Below are 20,946 nucleotides of genomic sequence, written 5' to 3' on the forward strand. Positions count from 1 at the left end.
GTTTCACATGAAAATTCTTTTTATCTGGCCATTTTGAGAGTTTAATGGAACCAACAAACGTAATGCCCCAGATTCTCAACTAGTTCAAAGGAAGGTCAGGTTTATAGCTTCTCTAATCAGCCAAACTGTTTTCCAGCCGTGCTAACATGCTTGCACAAGGCTTTTCAAGGGAATTCTAACCATCCATTAGCCTTCTTACACAGTTAGCAAACACAAAGTACCATAAGAACACTGGAGTGATGGTTGTAGAAAATGGGCCTCTATACACCTATGAAGATATTGCATTACAAACCAGATTTTTGCAGCTAGAATAGTCATTTACCACAGTAACAATGTATAGAGAGTATTTCTGAATCATTTATTGTTATCTTCATTGGAAAAAACTGTGCTTTTCTTTAAAAAATAAGGACATTTCTAAGTGACCCTAAACTTTTGAACAGTACTGTATTTTATTGAGATTTTATGTGATATATCAACACAAAGTAGCAAGTACTTGTGAAGTGTAAAGGAAATTATAAATGATTTTCTAATTATTAAAAAAATATAAATTTGAAAATTGGGATGTGCATTTGTATTCAGTCCCCTATAGGTTGATATCCCTAAATAAAATCCTGAGTGACCAATTGTCCCCAGAAGTCATATAATTAGTAAATAGAGTCCACCTGTTTGTAATTTATTCTCAGTATAATTACAGTTGTTCTGTAAAGACCTCAGAGGTTTGTTTGAGAACATTAGGGATCAAACACCATCATGAAAACTAAGGGATACACCAAACAAGTCATAGGTAAAGTTATGGAAAAGCGTAAAACAGCGTTGGATGATTAAAAAAAAAAAAAAAAAAAAAAAAAGCTCAAGCTCTGAACATCTCACGAAGGACTGTTTGATCCAAAAATGGAAGGAGTATGGCATAACCGCAAACCTAGAAAAAGGAGAAGGCATTCCCAACTTCTGATAAAATATCAAATGTTGTCTTTATTCCATCAAAATTTAAAAAATCAAAGACAGGTAAGTCAGCAAGCAACGCGTTTCTAACATGATTGTTGACATGGAACAACCATGTTCGAAACGCGTTGCTTGCTGACCTTTCTGTCTTTGATTTTTTAAATTTTGATGGATTAAAGGCAACATTTGATATTTTACCAGAAGCTGGGAACGCCTTCTCCTTTTTCTACATTGCCAACACGAGTGGTCGGCTCATGGTTCCATGCACACTGTATCCTCATTTACTTCAGTGGTGAGCTGGCATGACCTTCTTTTTGTTGCCTATAACTGCAAACCTACCAAGAAATGGCCATCCACCAAAACTGAATAAAACTAGGAGGAAAAAGACACCACCGTAGGGTTTTATCCAAGGGAGATAAAGGCATTTGGATAAGGTTATACTAACCTGATTTAGATGTGTATACACAACATTTCAATCACTTATACATCCAGAAGCTGCAGGTCCAGTGGGTCATCATAAAGGGAAAACACAGACAAGGAGGATTTGCGGGTAATCTGCAAATCCAGACATGACCCAATGAAGTCTGTAGTTCTTTAAACCATGTTGAGTACATAAAGTAAAACCGCATGTACTTTCTATTTAGATTTGGATTTATTATGTGGGATACCAGCAGCACAGATTATCTGAAAATCCTCCTTATCTGCATCTACCTAAACTGACATCCAAAGCAGGGAGAGCACTATTTACAGAAGCAGTCACTCTGGAGGAGCTGCTGAGATTCACAGATCAGGTGGGAAACTTGGTCTAAAGGAGGACAATTATTAGTCGTATACTCCACAAATGGAATTGTGGCAAAGTTAGCATGTGGAAGAAGGTGCTCTGGTCAGATGAGACCAAAGTAGAAAATTTCTTCTCATTCTAAAAAAAGAAAACCATCCCCACCGTCAAACATGGTGGTGGCAGTATAAGGCTGTGGGGATGCTTTTCTTCAGCATGGTCAGAAATGCATGTCAGAGTTTATATGAAGGTTGATGGAGTTAAATACAGGGCAATCCAGGAGGAAAAACTGTCAGAGGCTGCAATAGAATTGAAACTGGAGTGTAAGTTCACCTTCCAGCAGGACAATGACCCTAAAATACTCCCAGAGCTACAATGGAATGGTTTAGAACAGTGTTTCCCAAACCATGTTATCGCAGCCCCCAACACATCATGTTTTCAGGATTTCCTTAGTATTGCACAGGTGAGAACCTGTGGCAGTTTCAGATGCCTTAATAATAATTCCATCACCAGTGCAATATTAAATTCCTGAACACATGATTTGTTAGGGGCTATGAGGACTGGAGTTTGGGAAACATTGGTTTAGATCAAAGCATATTCATATGATTGAATGGCCCAATCAAAGTCCTGACCTAAATCTCATTGAGAATCTGTGCCAAGACTAGAAAACTGCTGTTCACAGATGCGCTCACCATCCATAGAGCTATTTTACATAGAAGAATGGACAAAAATTTCAGCCTCTAGATGTGGTGCAAAGCTGGTAGAGACATACCTCAAAAGACATTCAGCAGTAGTTGCAGCAAAAGGTGGTCCTACAAAGTATTAACTCAGGGGGGGCTGAATACAAATGCACTTCACAATTTTCAGATTTATATTTTAAAAACAATTAGAAAACCATATATAATTTCCTTTACACTTCACAAGTATTTGCTAATTTATTGGTACATCACATAAAATCCAAATAAATTACATTTAAGTTTGTGGGTGTAACATGAAAAAATGTGGCATGGAGCTGTATGCTGCAGATTTTTTTTATGCAGCATGTAGATAAAATTTGGTGAAATCTCATCCACAATTCTGCTACTGTAATACATAGGGGTATAGATTATAATATACAGTGGTGGCTAAAAGTGTTGACACCCCTGCAATTCTGTCAGATAATACTCAGTTTCTTCCTGAAAATGATTGCAAACACAAATTCTTTGGTATTATTATCTTCATTTAATTTGTCTTAAATGAAAAAACACAAAAGAGAATGAAGCAAAAAGCAAAACATTGATCATTTCACACAAAACTCCAAAAATGGGACAGACAAAAGTATTGGCACCCTCAGCCTAATACTTGGTTGCACAACCTTTAGCCAAAATAACTGCGACCAACCGCTTCCGGTAACCATCAATGAGTTTCTTACAATGCTCTGCTGGAATTTTAGACCATTCTTGTTTGGAAAACTGCTCCAGGTCCCTGATATTTGAAGGGTGCCTTCTCCAAACTGCCATTTTTAGATCTCTCCACAGGTGTTCTATGGGATTCAGGTCTGGACTCATTGCTGGCCACCTTAGAAGTCTCCAGTGCTTTCTCTCAAACCATTTTCTAGTGCTTTTTGAAGTGTGATTTGGGTCATTGTACTGCTGGAAGTCCCATGACCTCTGAGGGAGACCCAGCTTTCTCACACTGGGCCCTACATTATGCTGCAAAATTTGTTGGTAGTCTTCAGACTTCTAATGCCATGCACACTTTCAAGCAGTCCAGTGCCAGAGGCAGCAAAGCAACCCCAAAACATCAGGGAACCTCCACCATATATGACTGTAGGGACTGTGTTCTTTTCTTTGAATGCCTTTTTTTCTCCTGTAAACTCTATGTTGATGCCTTTGCCCAAAAAGCTCTACTTATGTCTCATCTGACCAGAGAACATTCTTCCAAAATGTTTTAGGCTTTTTCAGGTAAGTTTTGGCAAACTCCAGGCTGGCTTTTTTGTGTCTCGGGGTAAGAAGTGGGGTCTTCCTGGGTCTCCTACCATACAGTCCCTTTTCATTCAGACAATGAAGAATAGTACGGGTTGACACTGTTGTACCCTCGGACAGCAGGGCAGTTTGAACTTGTTTGGATGTTAGTCGAGGTTCTTTATCCAACATCCGCACAATCTTGCGTTGAAATCTCTTGTCAATTTTTTCTTTTCCGTCCACATGTAGGGAGGTTAGCCACAGTGCCATGGGCTTTAAACTTCTTAATGACACTGCGCACGGTAGACACAGGAACATTCAGGTCTTTGGAGATGGACCTGTAGCCTTGAGATTGCTCATGCTTCCTCACAATTTGGTTTCTCAAGTCCTCAGACAGTTCTTTGATCTTTCTTTTCTCCATGCTCAATGTGGTACACACAAGGACACAGGACAGAGGTTGAGTCAACTTTAATCCATGACAACTGGCTGCAAGTGTGATTTAGTTATTGCCAACACCTGTTAGGTGCCACAGGTAAGTTACAGGTGCTGTTAATTACACAAATTAGAGAAGCATCACATGATTTTTCGAACAGTGCCAATACTTTTGTCCACCCTCTTTTTTATGTTTGGTGTGGAATTATATCCAATTTTTCTTTAGGGCAATTCTTTTTGTGTTTTTTCAGTTAAGACAAATTAAATGAAGATAATAATACCAAAGAATTTGTGTTTGCAATCATTTTCAGGAAGAAACTGAGTATTATCTGACAGAATTGCAGGGGTGTCAATACTTTTGGCCACAACTGTAGCTATGAAACAAATCTCATCCTGAGCTGTCTGCAATGCAATATTCTGCTAAATCCATTTACCTCTTGCATACAGGTCTAATGTACATTGAAAATCTGTGGTGCATTTGGAAAAAAGTTTGACAGATGGATCATGATGAAAATTTAAATATGAGCTTTCGCCAGGTGTAACAAGATGGCCTGGTGTGGTAGTTTGAGCTGAGTCAACTAAGCCACAGTCAGTGTACACCCCGGCACCTTGCACAAAAATTGGCAGGACAGACGCCATCCAGACACAACTTTCAATCTAACAGGGAGAAAAACTTTAATAACAGATATGAATACAGTACAAACACTGGCTTTCTGCTCTCACCCTAGCTTCGTCCACGGCCATACCCACAAAAGCCACAGCAGCCGAAAGAGGCGTTAGTCCTTTCGCCGGAATCAGGACGCTTGAAGTCCCTTCAGTGGGGCCCTTACGCTGTCCTGGGACCCATGTTTGCTGTCCTTAAATCCCGGGCAACAGATTTTATCCCCCTCCTGGGGTCTGGCAATGCCCCGGCTGTTGCGGCACACCTGCCAAGGGCAAATGTGCCTGGGCTACTGACTGAGGAGCAGGAACTTCCTGCTCCTTCCTGGGGCTGTTAACCCCACCCACCAAGTTAACTTCTGCGATCCCTAATTCTAATATACAGTATACACTATATAGATATATGGAGTACGGAAACAGCAGTCATGACATTAATAACACATTAATACAAGAACAGACATTATACATTGCAAACACAGCCCATACATTACATTAATACAGTGAAGTGCACGGGACCAGCACATAGGAGAGCGCGCTGAAGCAATGGGGTTCTCCGCCACCTCATTACACAGGTTTAGCATGTTGAATTGGTCACATAATGGAACAGTGGCTGCAGAGCTGAATAAATCATAGTTTTTAATTTCTTATCTCCATTGCGGAGAAACTACCTTGTGAAGTTTAGGTTATAATTTAAGAAATGCCCAACAGAACAGTATCACAGATGTGTTTACTTTTCCCCTGTATGAAACAGTCCAATCAAAAGCAGGAGGCATCATGCAGGGAAAATTGAACACACCCCCAGATACTCCGAAGAACAAGCCTTCTCCTTTCAGAAATGTAATTACACAGCTCTTTTCTCCGTCCTGATCTCTGCAGCTACTGTGTGGTATAGAGCAGAGCTGAGTATCATTTACACCTACACAGATTTAGACTGTCCATGCTATCTAACCCCTGTCCTCCACTAAAAGCTCCCTCAATGTACACAAGAGCATAAAAAATGGAACATGAAAAAAGCCGAAGAAGGTGGCCTAATTTGTTGAATCAAAATGGGGATTATATTTCAAAACAGTTTAATTCTTAGAAAATGCAAGAGCAGACTCTTAAAATATGCCGAATTTATCAAAGTGGTTCATTCTATTTGATAAATCTGTCCAACTTTAAGACTGTTCAGTCTTACATTTTACATTAACTTGTTAATTGGCTTACTTTGTGCCAAAAATGGGTGCTACAATTATAGTCCACTTATTGGCACATTATGTTGTACATAAAACCAGATCTCTTTTCTGACAAGCCATGCTCCCTTCTTCAAGGTCAAGTCCCTAGTTAGACAAGTTTTAAAAAATGTCTGAAACACATAATAATTATGGTGCAAGTCATGAAAGACAATTCTTTGGCACAAATTACGCCACAATTTTGACATGTTTATCTGGATAAATACTTCCCATTTTCTTTTCTGTAATGTGAATGGCCAGGTGTGTGTGTTCCACATGCTTGGTCTAGTAATGGCACAAGAATGGAAAAACGAGCAAACAAGGGAAGATGGTGTGAAGCTCTCTGCAATGTTCATCTGGTAAACCATGAGACCTGGCATTCATGTGGATATTACTTTGTCATTTACCACCTACTTAAACACTCTTAGGGCATGTTTCCATGGTCAGTAAACGCTGCGGATTGGATGCTGCGTTCATCTGTAGAGTCCAACCTGCAGCGGCCAGATATTACAGCATAGTGGATGGAATTTCATGAAATCCCACCTCCACTATGCGTGCAAAGACGCCTCCAGCGTCCCTGCATATGCGCACATGTGGCGCGTCTACTTAGAAATATCACTGTCCAATGTATAGGACGCGGTGATTCCGCATGGTTCAATGAACACATGCGGAATCACCGGCGTTCAATAGCCGGCAGCACTTTGGACTGAGCGAACATGTGCTGCGTCCAAAGCAATGCTGTACCTGACTGTGGAAACCTACCCTTACAGATACAGTATACCTCTTAATTGACAGTGGCATTTCCTACTGTCAGAGGCTTCTGTGTGCAGAATTGACTGAAATAATCAGGACTAGTTTGTATAACATGAAAGGTGATGACTTGTTCCTCCAATTTCCTTGTATATCTCAAACTGAATGATCAACTTTGAGATGTGCTGTAAAAACAAGTTTGATATCTTGACTGGTCAGAATTGTTTTGGCATCACTCTAGTGACCTACAAAATATGTTTTAATGCTAAGGATGATCACTGTAAATGTGTAAATGCCATGTTTATATATATTTTGTCATTTTTGCTTGTATTTTAGAAGTCAGCTTAATTCACTACTTAAGTCATATAACTGTTATTTCAAGGACAAAAAGAACCTACAAATAACATATCACCAGGTAAGTAAACAGATTGTCATTATTAATACAAATTTACATTTTCATACCTATTATGTTGGAATTCTAGATAATTTAATTTGATATGGTGATTGCAATAATTAGGCATAAGCTTTGGCATAGCAGCTGGGGAGAGGGTAACCACATCGGCAGTTACCCAGGTGCCATATTCTGTGGGGATGCAACATTTTGCCTCTTTCACACACTCTGTTAACTTTCTTCTACCTCTGTCCACCATATATTCACTCCATGGCTTAGCCACTGCTTTCTGTAATGCCACACTTGCATCATCTCTTGACTAGTACATAGCAGAATGCAATGATTCAATAGAAAACTCTGGCACACCAACCTCGCATAAAAGCTGCGATTGCAGAGCAGCACTGGAAGAAAACACCCTTACAGGAAGACTTTAGCATATTCTTTCAAGCAGTTTTCAAATCCAAGTGAACCCTCACCTCTGCTAAACAGGACTATTTCACTACCTCATATAATAATAATAATAAGAAACTCTTTATTTATATATCACCACTATATTCTGCGTATTCTGCAGTGCTTTACAGTTTGCACACATTATCAGCACTCTCTTCTCTATCCCACAATCCTAACAGTTATATATTTTACTTGCCTTTTCCATCCCCCATTTTCTCCTCCCACTTCCCTAATTTCAGCAGAAGACCTCATATATAAAAAAACAAATTAGAGAAAGTTTTAATGTACAACTGCTCTGTATAACAGGTCAATGCTCTTCATCCATAACCTTCTTCCCCACCAACTAAGAAAATCATGCTACTTTTTGTCTCCATGTCTCCATGTCACACCACACCATTTGTGTACTTGACCCTACCCCATCCTACTTCTTCTATAACCTTATAACTCTATGGGATAGATTCTGTTAAAGGGAATTTTGCCTATGTAACTCTTATTGCTGTACATTGCTTCTTTGTGTTGCTGTAAGAAAAATTTATGTGGAAAATTTATTTTCGCGTGTAGGCTAGTCAAACGTATGTTAATTCCAAACGAATGTTTACCCTTTCACCTGCCCATAATCCTGCCCATCCATCTGCCAGTGTCAGTGATTCAATCAGGCTGCCCTATGCCCGAGGATCTCATCGCAATCCTCAGACTGGCTGTCTGCTCTCCTGACCTGACCATGCCAGCATCATAGAAATAAATGCTGTCACGCTGACGACAGAAGAGAAAACATCCAGTCTGAGGATTGCGATGCAGTCCTTGGGCGAGTAATATGGCAGTCTGACTGAATCAGTGACATCGGCGTAGAGGGATGGGGGGGATTATGGACGAGGGAAGGGATAATTACTCATTTTGTTAATCATTTTTGTCCAGTCCACTATATCTCTATATATAAAACTGAATGTATGTGTGTGTGTATGTGTGTATCACCAACCAATCACGAAGCATCTTTCATTTCACCAGAGCTGTTTAAAAGAAGCTGAGCTGTGATTGGTTGCTATGAGCAACAGTTTTCCTTGCAATCAACCACTAAGCATCTTTCATTTCACCGGAGATGTTTAAAAGAAGCTGAGCTGTGATTGGTTGCTATGAGCAACAGTTTTCTCACTCCACGACACCTCAGCAGACAATGACCGGGTGGGAGAAATCTAGCATCCCCGAGAACATAAGCTCCCAGCCATTGTCTGCCCCCCAGAAAGGAGCAGTGAGCACATGACAGAAATGAATCCCCCCTCCTGTGCCCTTATCCCCATCACATATCCTCTCTCCCATAGGCACATCTTCCCTCTTAAAGGGATCTCCGGTATGGAAGTTAGGGCAAATCCCTCAGCGCTCTGATACTGACCCCAGGCTTCTATTAAAGGGATCAATGGTATGGAAGTCAGGGCAAATCCATCCAGCACTTTGGTTTGACCCCAGGCCTCTCTTAAAGGGATCATTGGTATGGAAGTCAGGGCAAATCCATCCAGCGCTTTGGTTCTGATGCCAGGCCTTTCTTAAAGGGATCCCCGGTATGGAAGTTAGGACCGTTCCACTCAGCGCTCTGGTTCTGACCCCAGGACCTCTTAAAGGGATCATTGGTATGGAAGTTAGGGCAATTCCACTCAACGCTCTGGTTCTGACACCAGGCCCCTCTTAAAGGGATTCCCGGTATGGAAGTGAGGGCAAATCCACTCTGTGCTTTGGTACTGACCCCAGGCCTCTCTTAAAGTGATCTCCGGTATGAAAGTTAAGGTAAATCCCTCAGCACTCTGATTCTCACCCCAGTCTTGTATTAAAGGGATCATTGGTATGAAAGTCAGGGCAAATCCACTCAGTGCTCCGGTTCTGATGCCAGGCCTCTCTTAAAGGGATCCCCGATATGGAAGTTAGGACCGTTCCACTCAGCGCTCTGGTTCTGACCCCAGGCTGGCGGAATGATGTGGGATATTGGGGGTAGTAGTCCGGTGGCTCTGGCTGACGGGATGATGTGGGATATTAGGGGTAGTAGTCCGGTGGCTCTGACGGAATGATGTGGAATATTAGGGGTAGAAGTCTGGTGGCTCTGATGGGATGATGTGGGAAATTAGTGGTAGTAGTCCGGCGGCTGTGACGAGATGATGTGGGATATTAGTGGTAGTTGTCTGGTTGCTCTGGCTAACAGGATGATGTGGGATATTAGGGGTAGTAGTAGTCCGGTGGCTTTGACGGGATGATGTGGGATATTAGGGGTAGTAGTCCGGTAGCTCTGGCTGACTGGATGATGTGGGATATTATAGTGAATGTGGCTATGCGGAGTGGGCGGAGCTCTACCCTCAGCTTTATATATAGATATAATCATTATAATTTGTTATAACTAACCGTAGTTAGTTACTATGCCCGGGCAGCGCCGGGCTCTTCAGCTAGTATTAAATAAAAATTGTATATTTTATTTATACTATCATTACTTGGTCCTTGCAGGGTTCTTTGTAGGTGTTTTCATGTTTTAGTATTTTCCAGCTGACTACTGATCGTTTTTTCGTGCTTGAATACTACATTCTTATTAGGTGTTAATACATCCCTAGCTAAGACCCTGTAGCCAACAGATAAGTTGGCCCAGTTCTCCAGGAACCCTAAAACCCCCCAACAAAAATTTAATCAAATAATAAAAGGTAAAAACAACATAGCAATATATTACTTATATACTACAGTACATGATGCGTTTTTTGTATGCGTTTGCACTGCGCAAAAACATAGCACAAAAAAACGCTAGTGTGAAACTAGCCTAAGTGTCTGCAGCATTTTAGGAACTTGAAAAGCAAAAATAGAGGCAGCAATAATACTTAAAAGAATACAAATAAGCAAATAGATGGGCCATTACTGCTTATGTGAATAATATAATAATGTGTCCGCTTAATACAAAGCTCTGTATCTTATCACAGGATGACAGGAAACAGATTGTTTTATCTGGACTTATTGAGATATTCTGGGGAGTCCAAAGACCCATTAGATTTCAAATGCAAGACGAAAAATGTGTTTCTTCAGAATGTATCCAACTGCCCGAAGTTATTGGATCAAGCATAACAAAGAGGTATTCTTCATGCGAAGTGACAACTTAGAACAAACTGTATTATTAGTGGAATCTTCACATTATATTCTACTTGTGAGGATTCTGGATTTCTAATTAGTGTAATATCCATTAATATTAAAGGTTTCCAAATGATCATTTATAGGTTTTTCTGCAACATGAATCAAATAACTTCCACAAGAACCCTAATTTAAACTCCACACATAATGACCTTTCCCTGCAGCCTGCCTCCAAAGGTCTCATGTAGAAGTTAGAGAACCAGAGCCCAGTTTATTGCTGTCTATGTCCATGTGACTTCCTATCCAGAATGGAAAGTATGAGTCTAGTGTAATGATTATTGTGAAAATTACTAGATTTTATTCATAAATATAGACTATAATATGAAAAATAAAAAAGGTAGCAAAAATGTAAAAAAAAAAAAATGTGAGCATAAAAACCTGGTTTAAACAATGGGTAATGCGCTAATGACACATGTCCTTTAATTCAGCATAAAAAGTGAAAACAAAAAGTGAAGGCAGTGATATAAGTGCCATTGATGCAGACCATGACACTAATATAGGAATATGTGATTTAAAGGGAATCTGTCACCAGATTTTTGCTGCCTCATAGGAGAGTAGCATAATGTAGGAAAAGAGACCCTGATTCCAAGAAGGGTGCAGCAGTTGTGACACAATCAGAGTCTTTAGATGTAACATATAGCAGAGCTCAAAAGCTAACCACACCTACACCACAGCTCTCTGTGTACATTGTTTGTGGACAGTGAGCTGCTTATTAAAGAAGGGTTGTGATCCGTCTAGCAGGCACTTGACCTGCAGTCCAGGCAGTGATAATCTCCAGGTGATTAAACTTTCTTTGTAAGTAAGCAACAGTACACAGACAAAAAAGAGACAGATTACTCAAATATGTGTTTCATCCCCTATCTCGTGCTGTCTTCAGATTACATAGCAAAACCCACTGACAGATTCTTTGCTTTGTTACTTGGACTAGTTAAAAATAAAACAAATAAACAAACACACATACAAAGATGTATGGAATAGCATATATAAGTCTGTGACCTACATATTACTGTATTTAATGTCAAATATAGACATTGTTACCTTTTTTTTCTTTTAGTGGAATGATGCGCTGGGGTGAATTTGATGACCTTTATCACATTGAAGAAATAGATGAGCCTGTCATGAATTCAGATTTTGAGTCAGACTCAAAAGACGGTAAAATTGCTTCAATAATTAACCCCTTAATGCACTAAAAGACTAATGGAAAGATGTAATGTCATTGTCTACATGGTCATAGATTTATGGAGCAATTTAATATATAAAACATCATATATACACACTACCGTTCAAAAGTTTGGGGTCACCCAGACAATTTTGTGTTTTCCATGAAAACTCATACTTTTATTAATCAAATGAATGAGTTGCCAAATGAATTTAAAATCTAGTTTAGACATTGACAAGATTTGAAAAAGATTTTTATTTGAAATAATAATTTTCTCCTTCAAACTTTGCTTTCGTGAAAGAATGCTCCCTTTGCAGCAATTTCAGCACTGCAGACCTTTGGCATTCTAGCAGTTAATTTACCGAGGTAATCTGGAGAAATTTCACCCCATGCTTCCAGAAGCCCCTCCCACAAGTTGGTTTGGCTTGATGGGCACTTTTTCCATACCATACGGTCAAGCTGCTCCCACAACAGCTCAATGGGGTTGAGATCTGGTGACTGAGCTGGCCACTCCATTACAGATAGAATACCAGCTGCCTGCTTCTTCCCTAAATAGTTCTTGCATAATTTGGAGGAGTGCTTTGGGTCATTGTCCTGTTGTAGGATAAAATTGGCTCCAATTAAGCGCTGTCTACATGGTATGGCATGGCGTTGTAAAATGGAGTCATAGACTTCCTTTTTCAAAATCCCTTTTACCTTGTACAAATCTCCCACATTACCAGCACCAAAGCAACCCCAGACCATCACAGATGGTGTCAGGCACTCTTCCAGCATCTTTTCAGTTGTTCTACGTCTCATAAATGTTGTTCTGTGTGATCCAAACTCCTCAAACTTGAATTCGTCTGTCCATAACACTTTTTACCAATCTTCCTCTATCCAATGTCTGTGTTCTTTTGCCCAGATTAATCTTTTCCTTTTATTAGCCAATCTCAGATATGGCTTTTTCTTTGCCACTCTGCCCTGACGGCCAGCATCCCGGAGTCGCCTATTCACTGTAGACGTTGACACTAGCGTTTTGCGTGTACTATTTAATGAAGCTGCCAGTTGAGGACCTGTGAGGCGTCGATTTCTCAATCTACAGACTTTAATGTACTTCTCTTGTTACTCAGTTGAGCAGCGGGACCTCCCACTTCTCTTTCTACTCTGGTTAGAGCCTGTTTGTGCTCTCCTCTGTAGGGAGTAATACACACCGTTGTAGGAAATCTTCAGTTTCTTGGCAACTTCTCGCTTGGAATAGCCTTCATTTCTAAGAACAAGAATAGACTGTCGAGTTTCACATGAACGTTCTTTTTTTCTGGCCATTTTGAGAGTTTAATGGAACCAAAAAATGTAATGACTCAAGATGAAGATCTTAACAGACATTTTTGTGTGAAAAAGCCTTTTTACTATCCAATAAAATCAAGACCCCAGATTTTGGACACATTCCAAGAAATTGTTGAACGGGATTTGATAGCCTGAAGGAAAATGCTGACCAGGAGAAGATAAGACACAATCTCAGCAGAGGCGAGAAGCAGGCTCTGAAAGAGTTAAAGTCAAACACTAACCTAACCATCAGAAAGGCAGACAAAGGAGGCGCTGTGGTTCTCCTGGACTCATGTCTCTATGAAAAGTTGAATCAGAACATGCTACAAAATGAGGACATATACAAACCTCTGAACAACAATCCTACATAAGTCTTCCAAAATAAATTAAAAACTCTCTTGTTGGAAGCTGTAGCATTGGGAGCAATCAGCCCAAAATTATCAGATGATTTGTATGTTTAATGCCCTATTATTCCAATCCTACACTCCCTTCCCATTCAACATTACAATGACAATGGAATGAATCTGAGATTTACCCATTCAATTGGAATCCGCTCCATTAACTTTCTGGATGTGACGCTCAGTTTGTATTCCACAAATAAAATCCTAGTGTCCCCCTACCGTAAAAGTACAGCCACAAACTCCACTCTATTGGCACAGTCCTGTCACCAAAAGAATGTCATTAAAAACGTCCCCCTTGGATAGCTGTATAGGTTCTAAAGGAATTCATCTTTACATGAAACTTTTGAAAAAGTAAAAGATGGGACGCGTGTCAGACTGACAGGAAGGGGTTACTCTAAGTGGATGCTAGATAGGGCTGAGGACATAATCAGTAACAAGGACAGAGCAGAGATGTTGAAAGAAACAGGAGACAGGAAAAAATGTCACAAATATAGATCTAATTATGCAGGTAATAAAAATGATGGAGTGGTTTTTACAACTATGTACAGCCCATACTGCAAAAATATAACTAACATCATTAAAAACCGATTACCTATATTATATCAGGACAAAAAACTGGAGAAAATCCTGTGAAATTTATTGCTAAAAAAGCCTCCACTCTGGGAGATATTCTGTCCCCAGCCTCTATCTCAGCAATAATAATAAAAAGGACAATTGGCTCAGTACCAGAGGGTCATACAAATGCGGCCACAATGTCTGCACCTGTTGCAGGTATATGAAAAATACTAAAACTTTTGCCTCTTGTGCAAATAAAAAAGAGAATATGATTAATTCATATATAAACTGCAACAACAGTAATGTGGTGTACACTGTGCGCTGCGCTTTATGTGACCTCTAGTATGTTGGCTGCACAGGAGGACCATTGAAAATTAGGATAAGACATCACCTCTCAGATGCCACCACCAGCAAAATCATTAATAAAAGTTCAGCAATTTCAAAACATTTTATTAATAGTCATGGAGGGGATGTGTCCGCTTTTGAGGTGTCAGGTATAGAAAGGGTTAAAATTCCAGCCAGAGGTGGCGATATTAAAAGAAAACTGATAAGCCGGGAAACATGGTGGATTTATCAGCTAAACACCAGGGTCCCGCATGGCATCAATATTAGACAGGATCTGATTTATCATTATGAATAAAAAAAAAACCCAATCTGATGTCATATATGATCCTAGAATGTAAGTGGTTAATCGTCTATCAGGTTTCTCTACACAGCTGTCCCTATCAGGTAGCTGGATCTGGTGGGTGGGATTGAACTGTGAACTAGTCTAAAATGTTCAGTCTGCCACTAGATCTTTGTCAATGATTTAGGCCGGTTTCACATTAGCGCTTTTTAAGCGCACGTACGGCCGGGGGTAGCTCCGCCCCCGAGCCGGCTCTCTGCCCGGCGTGCCCGCCCCTTGCTTGTATCGCCGCCTACTAGCGGACAGCGGCGCCTGCGATCGGCGCACCCTATCTTTAGCATAGGGTGCGCAGATCGTGCGCAGGCCGTGCGCTAGTTGCGCTTTGACCTGCGCTGCGCACTTTTGACGGTGCGCCGTGCGCGCCAAAATCCGAAAAGTTTGATTTTGGCGCGCACGGCGCACCGTCAAAAGTGCGCAGCGCAGGTCAAAGCGCAACTAGCGCACGGCCTGCGCACGATCTGCGCACCCTATGCTAAAGATAGGGTGCGCCGATCGCAGGCGCCGCTGTCCGCTAGTAGGCGGCGATACAAGCAAGGGGCGGGCACGCCGGGCAGAGAGCCGGCTCGGGGGCGGAGCTACCCCCGGCCGTGCGTGCGCTTAAAAAGCGCTAATGTGAAACCGGCCTAAGACGCACGGTTTTGCCTTGAAACGCATTTGATTTTAATGTCTGGACTATGACGTAATTGCTTTTATACTATTGGAAGTTATGGAATAAAAGAAAAATGGATTTTATGGACTTACAGCGCTGGACTTATTTTTTCTAAAAAAAAAAAAAAAATGTAATGCTCCAGATTCTCAACTAGCTCAAAGGAAGATCAGGATTATAGCTTTTCTAATCAGCCAAACTGTTTTCAGCTGTGCTAACATACTTGCACAAGGGTTTTCTAACCATCCATTAGCCTTCTTACACAGTTAGTAAACACAAAGTAGCATAAGAACACTGGAGTGATGGTTGTTGGAAATGGGCCTCTATACACCTATGAAGATATTGCATTACAATCCAGACGTTTGCAGCTAGAATAGTCATTTACCACATTAACAATGTATAGAGTGTATTTCTGAATCATTTAATGTTAGCTTCATTGGAAAAAACTGTGCTTTTCTTTCAAAAATAAGGAAATTTCTAAGTGATCCTAAACTTTTGAACGGCAGTGTATATTGTGGTGCAGCGGTATCCACGCTGTGCAGTGATGAAGCAGTGACCCAGGAAAAGTTCAAAATAAAGTCTCTTTTAATATTCAGCCTACTCACAAATAGAAAATAACTCAGATCCTCCGGAATGCAGCCGGGAAAACAAAGATAGTCCGTGACCTGTTGCCGTGGGCGACCGCACCACCATGTACGCTGATGGTGCCAGGCCTTTTGGCTCCGCTTGGCCCTCTGTTGCCTCACATGGGTTGAGCTCTGCAGAGCCTCCTGCTCGCCTGCTTCCAAAACCAAACTGACACCCCACACCCCTTGCTGCAGGGGTTTTTACAAAAGAACCTGTGGCCAATGACCACATGGAAAACCTGGATCCGGGGAGGAAATGGACTGCCCCGCTGCCATCCTGTAGGCCATTTAAAAAAAAAAAAAAAAAAGACCAGGTTTTCTTATATCTGACCTGAACACATAGCATACCCAGGGCCAATACTTACTTTTATTTTGAATGATAATCAAAGCTATGCCTGTGACTGCAATGCACCTCTACGGTACATTCCATGTGCTTCTTTGCACATCCTGGGGGGACACATAGCGACCCTCGCATATAACACCGGTTACTGCCTCACATACCCCCCCTCTGTTCAAACTTGTGGGGTTGAACATTTGTCACCATACGTGACAGGGCATCTGCATTTCCCTGTGACCTCCCCACCTGATGTCCCACTGAGAAACTAAAGGGGTGAATGGTCCATTGCCAAGCGAAACTGATGCCCGAGCAAATGGTAGCATAGGGACTCCAAGGCCCACTTAATAGCCAAGCACTCCTCCACTGCGCTATAATTTTTCTCTGCTGGGGTCAGTTTCTTGCTCAAATAGGTGACTCCTCCCCATTCACCTCTTGTGACAGCACCGCTCCTAGGCCTACCTCTTAGGCATCGGTTTGCACGATAAAGGTTTCCTTGATGATGGGGCTGATGAGGAACGGTTGTCAACACAACGCCGACTTCAAGGACTGGAATGCTTCCTCCACTTGAGGACTGCAGCGACCATAACTGAATTCTTACCTTTTAACAGGTCAGTTATGGGTGACAACTTCCCCAGAAAATTGGGTATAAACCGGCAATAGTACCCAATGATGCCGAGAAATGCCCTCACCTGTTTGGTACTCAATGGCTTGGGCCAGTTTTGGATGCCCTCCATCTTGTTCTGGGGTTTGATAACCCCGCGGCTGATCACGTAACCTAAGTACCAGTCTCTGTGAGTCCTAATGTGCATTTCTTTGGGTTCGCCGTCAACCCCGCGATCCGTAGAGACTTCAGTACTGCTTGTACCTGGGACAGGTGGGTGTCCCAGTCTGCACTAAAGATGACTATGTCTTCTAGATATGCTGATGCGTATTTCCGATGGGGTGCTAACACTATGTTCATCAGCTTCCGGAATGTAGCCGGAGCCCCATGTAACCCAAAAGGCAAGACAACATATTGGTAGAGACCCTCTGGTGTTCTAAAAGCGGTCTTTTCTTTCGCTGACTCTCTTAATGGGACCTGCCAGTAACCTTTTGTGAGGTTGAATGTGGTGGGCCTTCCCCAGTTTCTCAATTAGGTTGTCCACCCATGGCATGGGATAGAGGTCAAATTTTGACATTTCATTTAATTTCCTGAAGTCATTACAGAAGCGTAATGACTCGTCTGGTTTTGTAATTAGGAAAATAGGGCTGGCCCACTCACTTCGGGACTCCTCAATGACTCCCAACTGGAACATTTGCTTAACCTCGGCTGCGATGGCTTGCCTTCGGGCTTCTGGATCTCGGTATGGTTTCATCCGTACCCTTACCCGGGGTCGATGACAATGTCATGATGTATCACAGAGATCTGCCCCGGCAGCTCTGAGAATACATCCATATTCCGCTGCAGCAGAATCCGAGCCTCCAACTACTGGTTTTTGATGAGAGTGTGAGCAGGTTGCGGGATTCAGTGACAGGCAGGAGGCAGATCAAGGGTTAACGTATTTACTCTTAACAGACATTTACTCCACGCAGGGAGATGGCAGGTAAAATGGGGGCAAGTTGGGTAAATCATGAAAATACGGGTAAACAATAGTAGTAACTAGAGTTGAGCGACTTTTGTTTTTTTAGGGTGGAGTTTCGTTTCGTGAAACCCGACTTTTCCAAAAGTAGGGTCGAGCAAGATCGGCCGACTATAGGGAAAAGTCGGGGTTGTCCCGAAACACGAAACCCAATGTAAGTCAATGGGGAATAAAAGTCGGCAGTGAGAGGAGGACAGGAAACACACCTACAGTGCCCATTTGAATGCCAAAAGCATCAATTCTTCTTACTTAAGCTTGTCAACCTTAATTAACTTCATAATACAAGTTAAAAAATGGGGGTTATTTGGCTAAAGTTGTGGGGGGGTAGGGCTGGCTCCAGGTTTTCATGTGCCCTGGGCGAAAGAGCGCCCCTTTAACACATACCTCAACTCATCATGCTCCGATACGGCAGAGAAATAGCGGTATAGTACAATGAAAAATACTTCACTTTTTACATCTCATGACAAGGCCCATCTATTTCTCCATACAGAATCATTGGTCCCATATAATGTTTGAAACAGTATATGATGAGCTCCACATAATGCTACAGTATATGTTGGTCCCCATGGATGAAGCTCCACTGTCTTATGGGCCCAAATAATGCTCCAAACATAATGGGTCCCATTTCTAATGCTCTAGTGTATAATGGGCCCTGTAGATGCTGCTCCAGTGTCTGATGTCCACCTTTGGAATGTTCCAGTGTATGGTGGGCCCCATCTATCATTCTCCAGAGTATAGTGCTCCCCAAAAATTGCTGTCCCAACATTGAAAACAATGAAATAAGTCTCCTCGCTAGGGAATCCCTGTACTAGTCTGGACTCCTCGTCGTTCCCATCTTCCATCTCACTGCACAGTATTTCAACCTTGCAAGTGCTGTGATCCTGAGCAAGCAGGGGGGGACCACTCGTTGGCGACGGCACTGGCACAGGGCCCCTGATAGTACGGTGGTGTGTCTGATAGCGGGTGGGCCGAACCTGCACTTTCTGCAGCTTCCTCTTTGTCACCGTGTAAGATGGAACTTAAGATGGAAGGGTAACCTGAGTTTCATCAGGGTCAGATTCAGGCCGTGTAGCGTGCGAGGGGAATGTAGTGGTCTGGGTCAATGTACCAGCAGATTCATCGAGCAGTGGCTGGGCATCAGTGCACTTGTGTCGCCCCCAGGAGTACGGTCGCCACAGTGGCATTACCTTCCTCCTAGGGAGTGTGATGTCATGCTTGGGAGCAACGAAGGATCTCTCTAGCAGGTTAACTGATTGGGCGGCGTTATTCCCACGAGTCATGACCCTCCAAACAGCGTTCATGAAGGCAAAGTGTTTGTTTTACATGGGCAGTATGGTTGCAAAGCTGAACCTTAAAGGAATGTCCAGAAGGGCACCACCAGGAGCGGAGCCTACGGTTTAATTCGACTCCACCTGGGAAACCTCAACCATGCCAGCTACAGAAAAGATGCACACATTGCAAGCTTAATTCCGTTAACGAACGAGACTCCGTCATGCCCCGCGGTCCGAGTCCGGCTTACTAGAGGGACACGTGAGGCTCTGGCACATGAGATTGGCCAATAACTGGTGTGTCATGCCCTTACATGTCCATGGCTGCATGTGCGCTACACTGAAAAGGCCAGCGTTTGTCGCTTACAGGTGCAGATAACCCGCTGAACAACGTTAGTGATGGGGATCTGTGATTACAATTATTACCCGCGAACGATGATTTCCCAGTAAGTGCAGGTCAACCGCAGTTCCGGGAATTAGGCCTAACCGTCATTCCTGAAAATATGAAAAACTTAGTTGTGCAAACCACAGGTGCTGTAGCTTGCTTAACAGCTCGCCAGCCGTTCTCAGGCCCAGTATGGATTACACGTGATTGCACAAAGGTGAGAAAGGGTACCGTATCCCCGGATAACATGTATGGATAGCATAGTGTACACATTCAAAATATATGTCTATACATCAGGAGGCAGGCTCAGACGGTGTTAGGCCCAGTATGGATTGCACGTGATTGCACAAAGGTGAGAAAGGGTACCGTATCCCCGGATAACATGTATGGATAGCATAGTGTACACATTCAAAATATATGTCTATACATCAGGAGGCAGGCTCAGACGGTGTTAGGCCCAGTATGGATTGCACGTGATTGCACAAAGGTGAGAAAGGGTACCGTATCCCCGGATAACATGTTTGAATAGCATAGTGTACACATTCAAAATATATGTCTATACATCAGGAGGCAGGCTCAGACGGTGTTAGGCCCAGTATGGATTGCACGTGATGGCACAAAGGTGAGAAAGGGTACCGTATCCCCGGATAACATGTATGGATAGCATAGTGTACACATTCAAAATATATGTCTATACATCAGGAGGCAGGCTCAGATGGTGTCAGGCACAGTATGGATTTGACGGCCCAGACTACACAGCGGAGGAGCAGGGAGAGGTAAAGATTGCAAATGCTGGGGCCCTGCCCAAGCAAGGGGGGCCCACTCGTGGGCGTCGGTACTGGCACTGGGCCCCTCATAGTACGGCAGTGTGTCTGACGGTGGGTGTGTACCACAACCGTCAGAGACACTTGATTGCACTATGAGGGACCCTGTGCCAGTGCCCGCGCCCAAGAGTCGGCCTACCCACCTGTCCAGGGCAATGGCACTCACACGGTGTCGTGCGCTAGGTGGTGACCCCGGCCATGGGGGGGGAGGCAGCACAGTTAGGGAGTTTTAGAAAGTGGCATATGTTGATGTTGGACATTCAGCTGATGCAAAAGGTGAAATAGGTCAAGTCCCAGGAAGAGGTGGACCAAAGCAAGCCATTTTTCTGTCACCCTATGTGTCATCAGGGGAAGGTGGGACAAAATCCTTGGAAACCCATGCATGGTTCATTTTAATGAAGGTTAGATCATCCACATTTTGGGTTGACAGACGGG

At 42.6% G+C, this 20,946-nt stretch overlaps 1 protein-coding gene across 2 annotated transcripts in view; it reads left to right on the forward strand.

Moving 5' to 3' along the window:
• RASSF6 (Ras association domain family member 6) overlaps window positions 1-20,946 on the forward strand; it is a 275,225-nt gene that overhangs the window by 39,520 nt on the left and 214,759 nt on the right. For both annotated transcript variants that reach the window (XM_073590376.1, XM_073590367.1), the window contains exons 3-5: window positions 7,053-7,131; window positions 10,500-10,648; window positions 11,759-11,856. In XM_073590376.1, coding sequence (XP_073446477.1) covers window positions 7,053-7,131; window positions 10,500-10,648; window positions 11,759-11,856 — 326 coding nt within the window. The remainder of the gene's footprint in view (window positions 1-7,052; window positions 7,132-10,499; window positions 10,649-11,758; window positions 11,857-20,946) is intronic.

Source organism: Dendrobates tinctorius, unplaced genomic scaffold, assembly GCF_039654945.1.
Source record: "Dendrobates tinctorius isolate UK_male_01 unplaced genomic scaffold, ASM3965494v1 ptg000011l, whole genome shotgun sequence".
NCBI classification, from domain to species: Eukaryota; Metazoa; Chordata; class Amphibia; order Anura; family Dendrobatidae; genus Dendrobates; species Dendrobates tinctorius.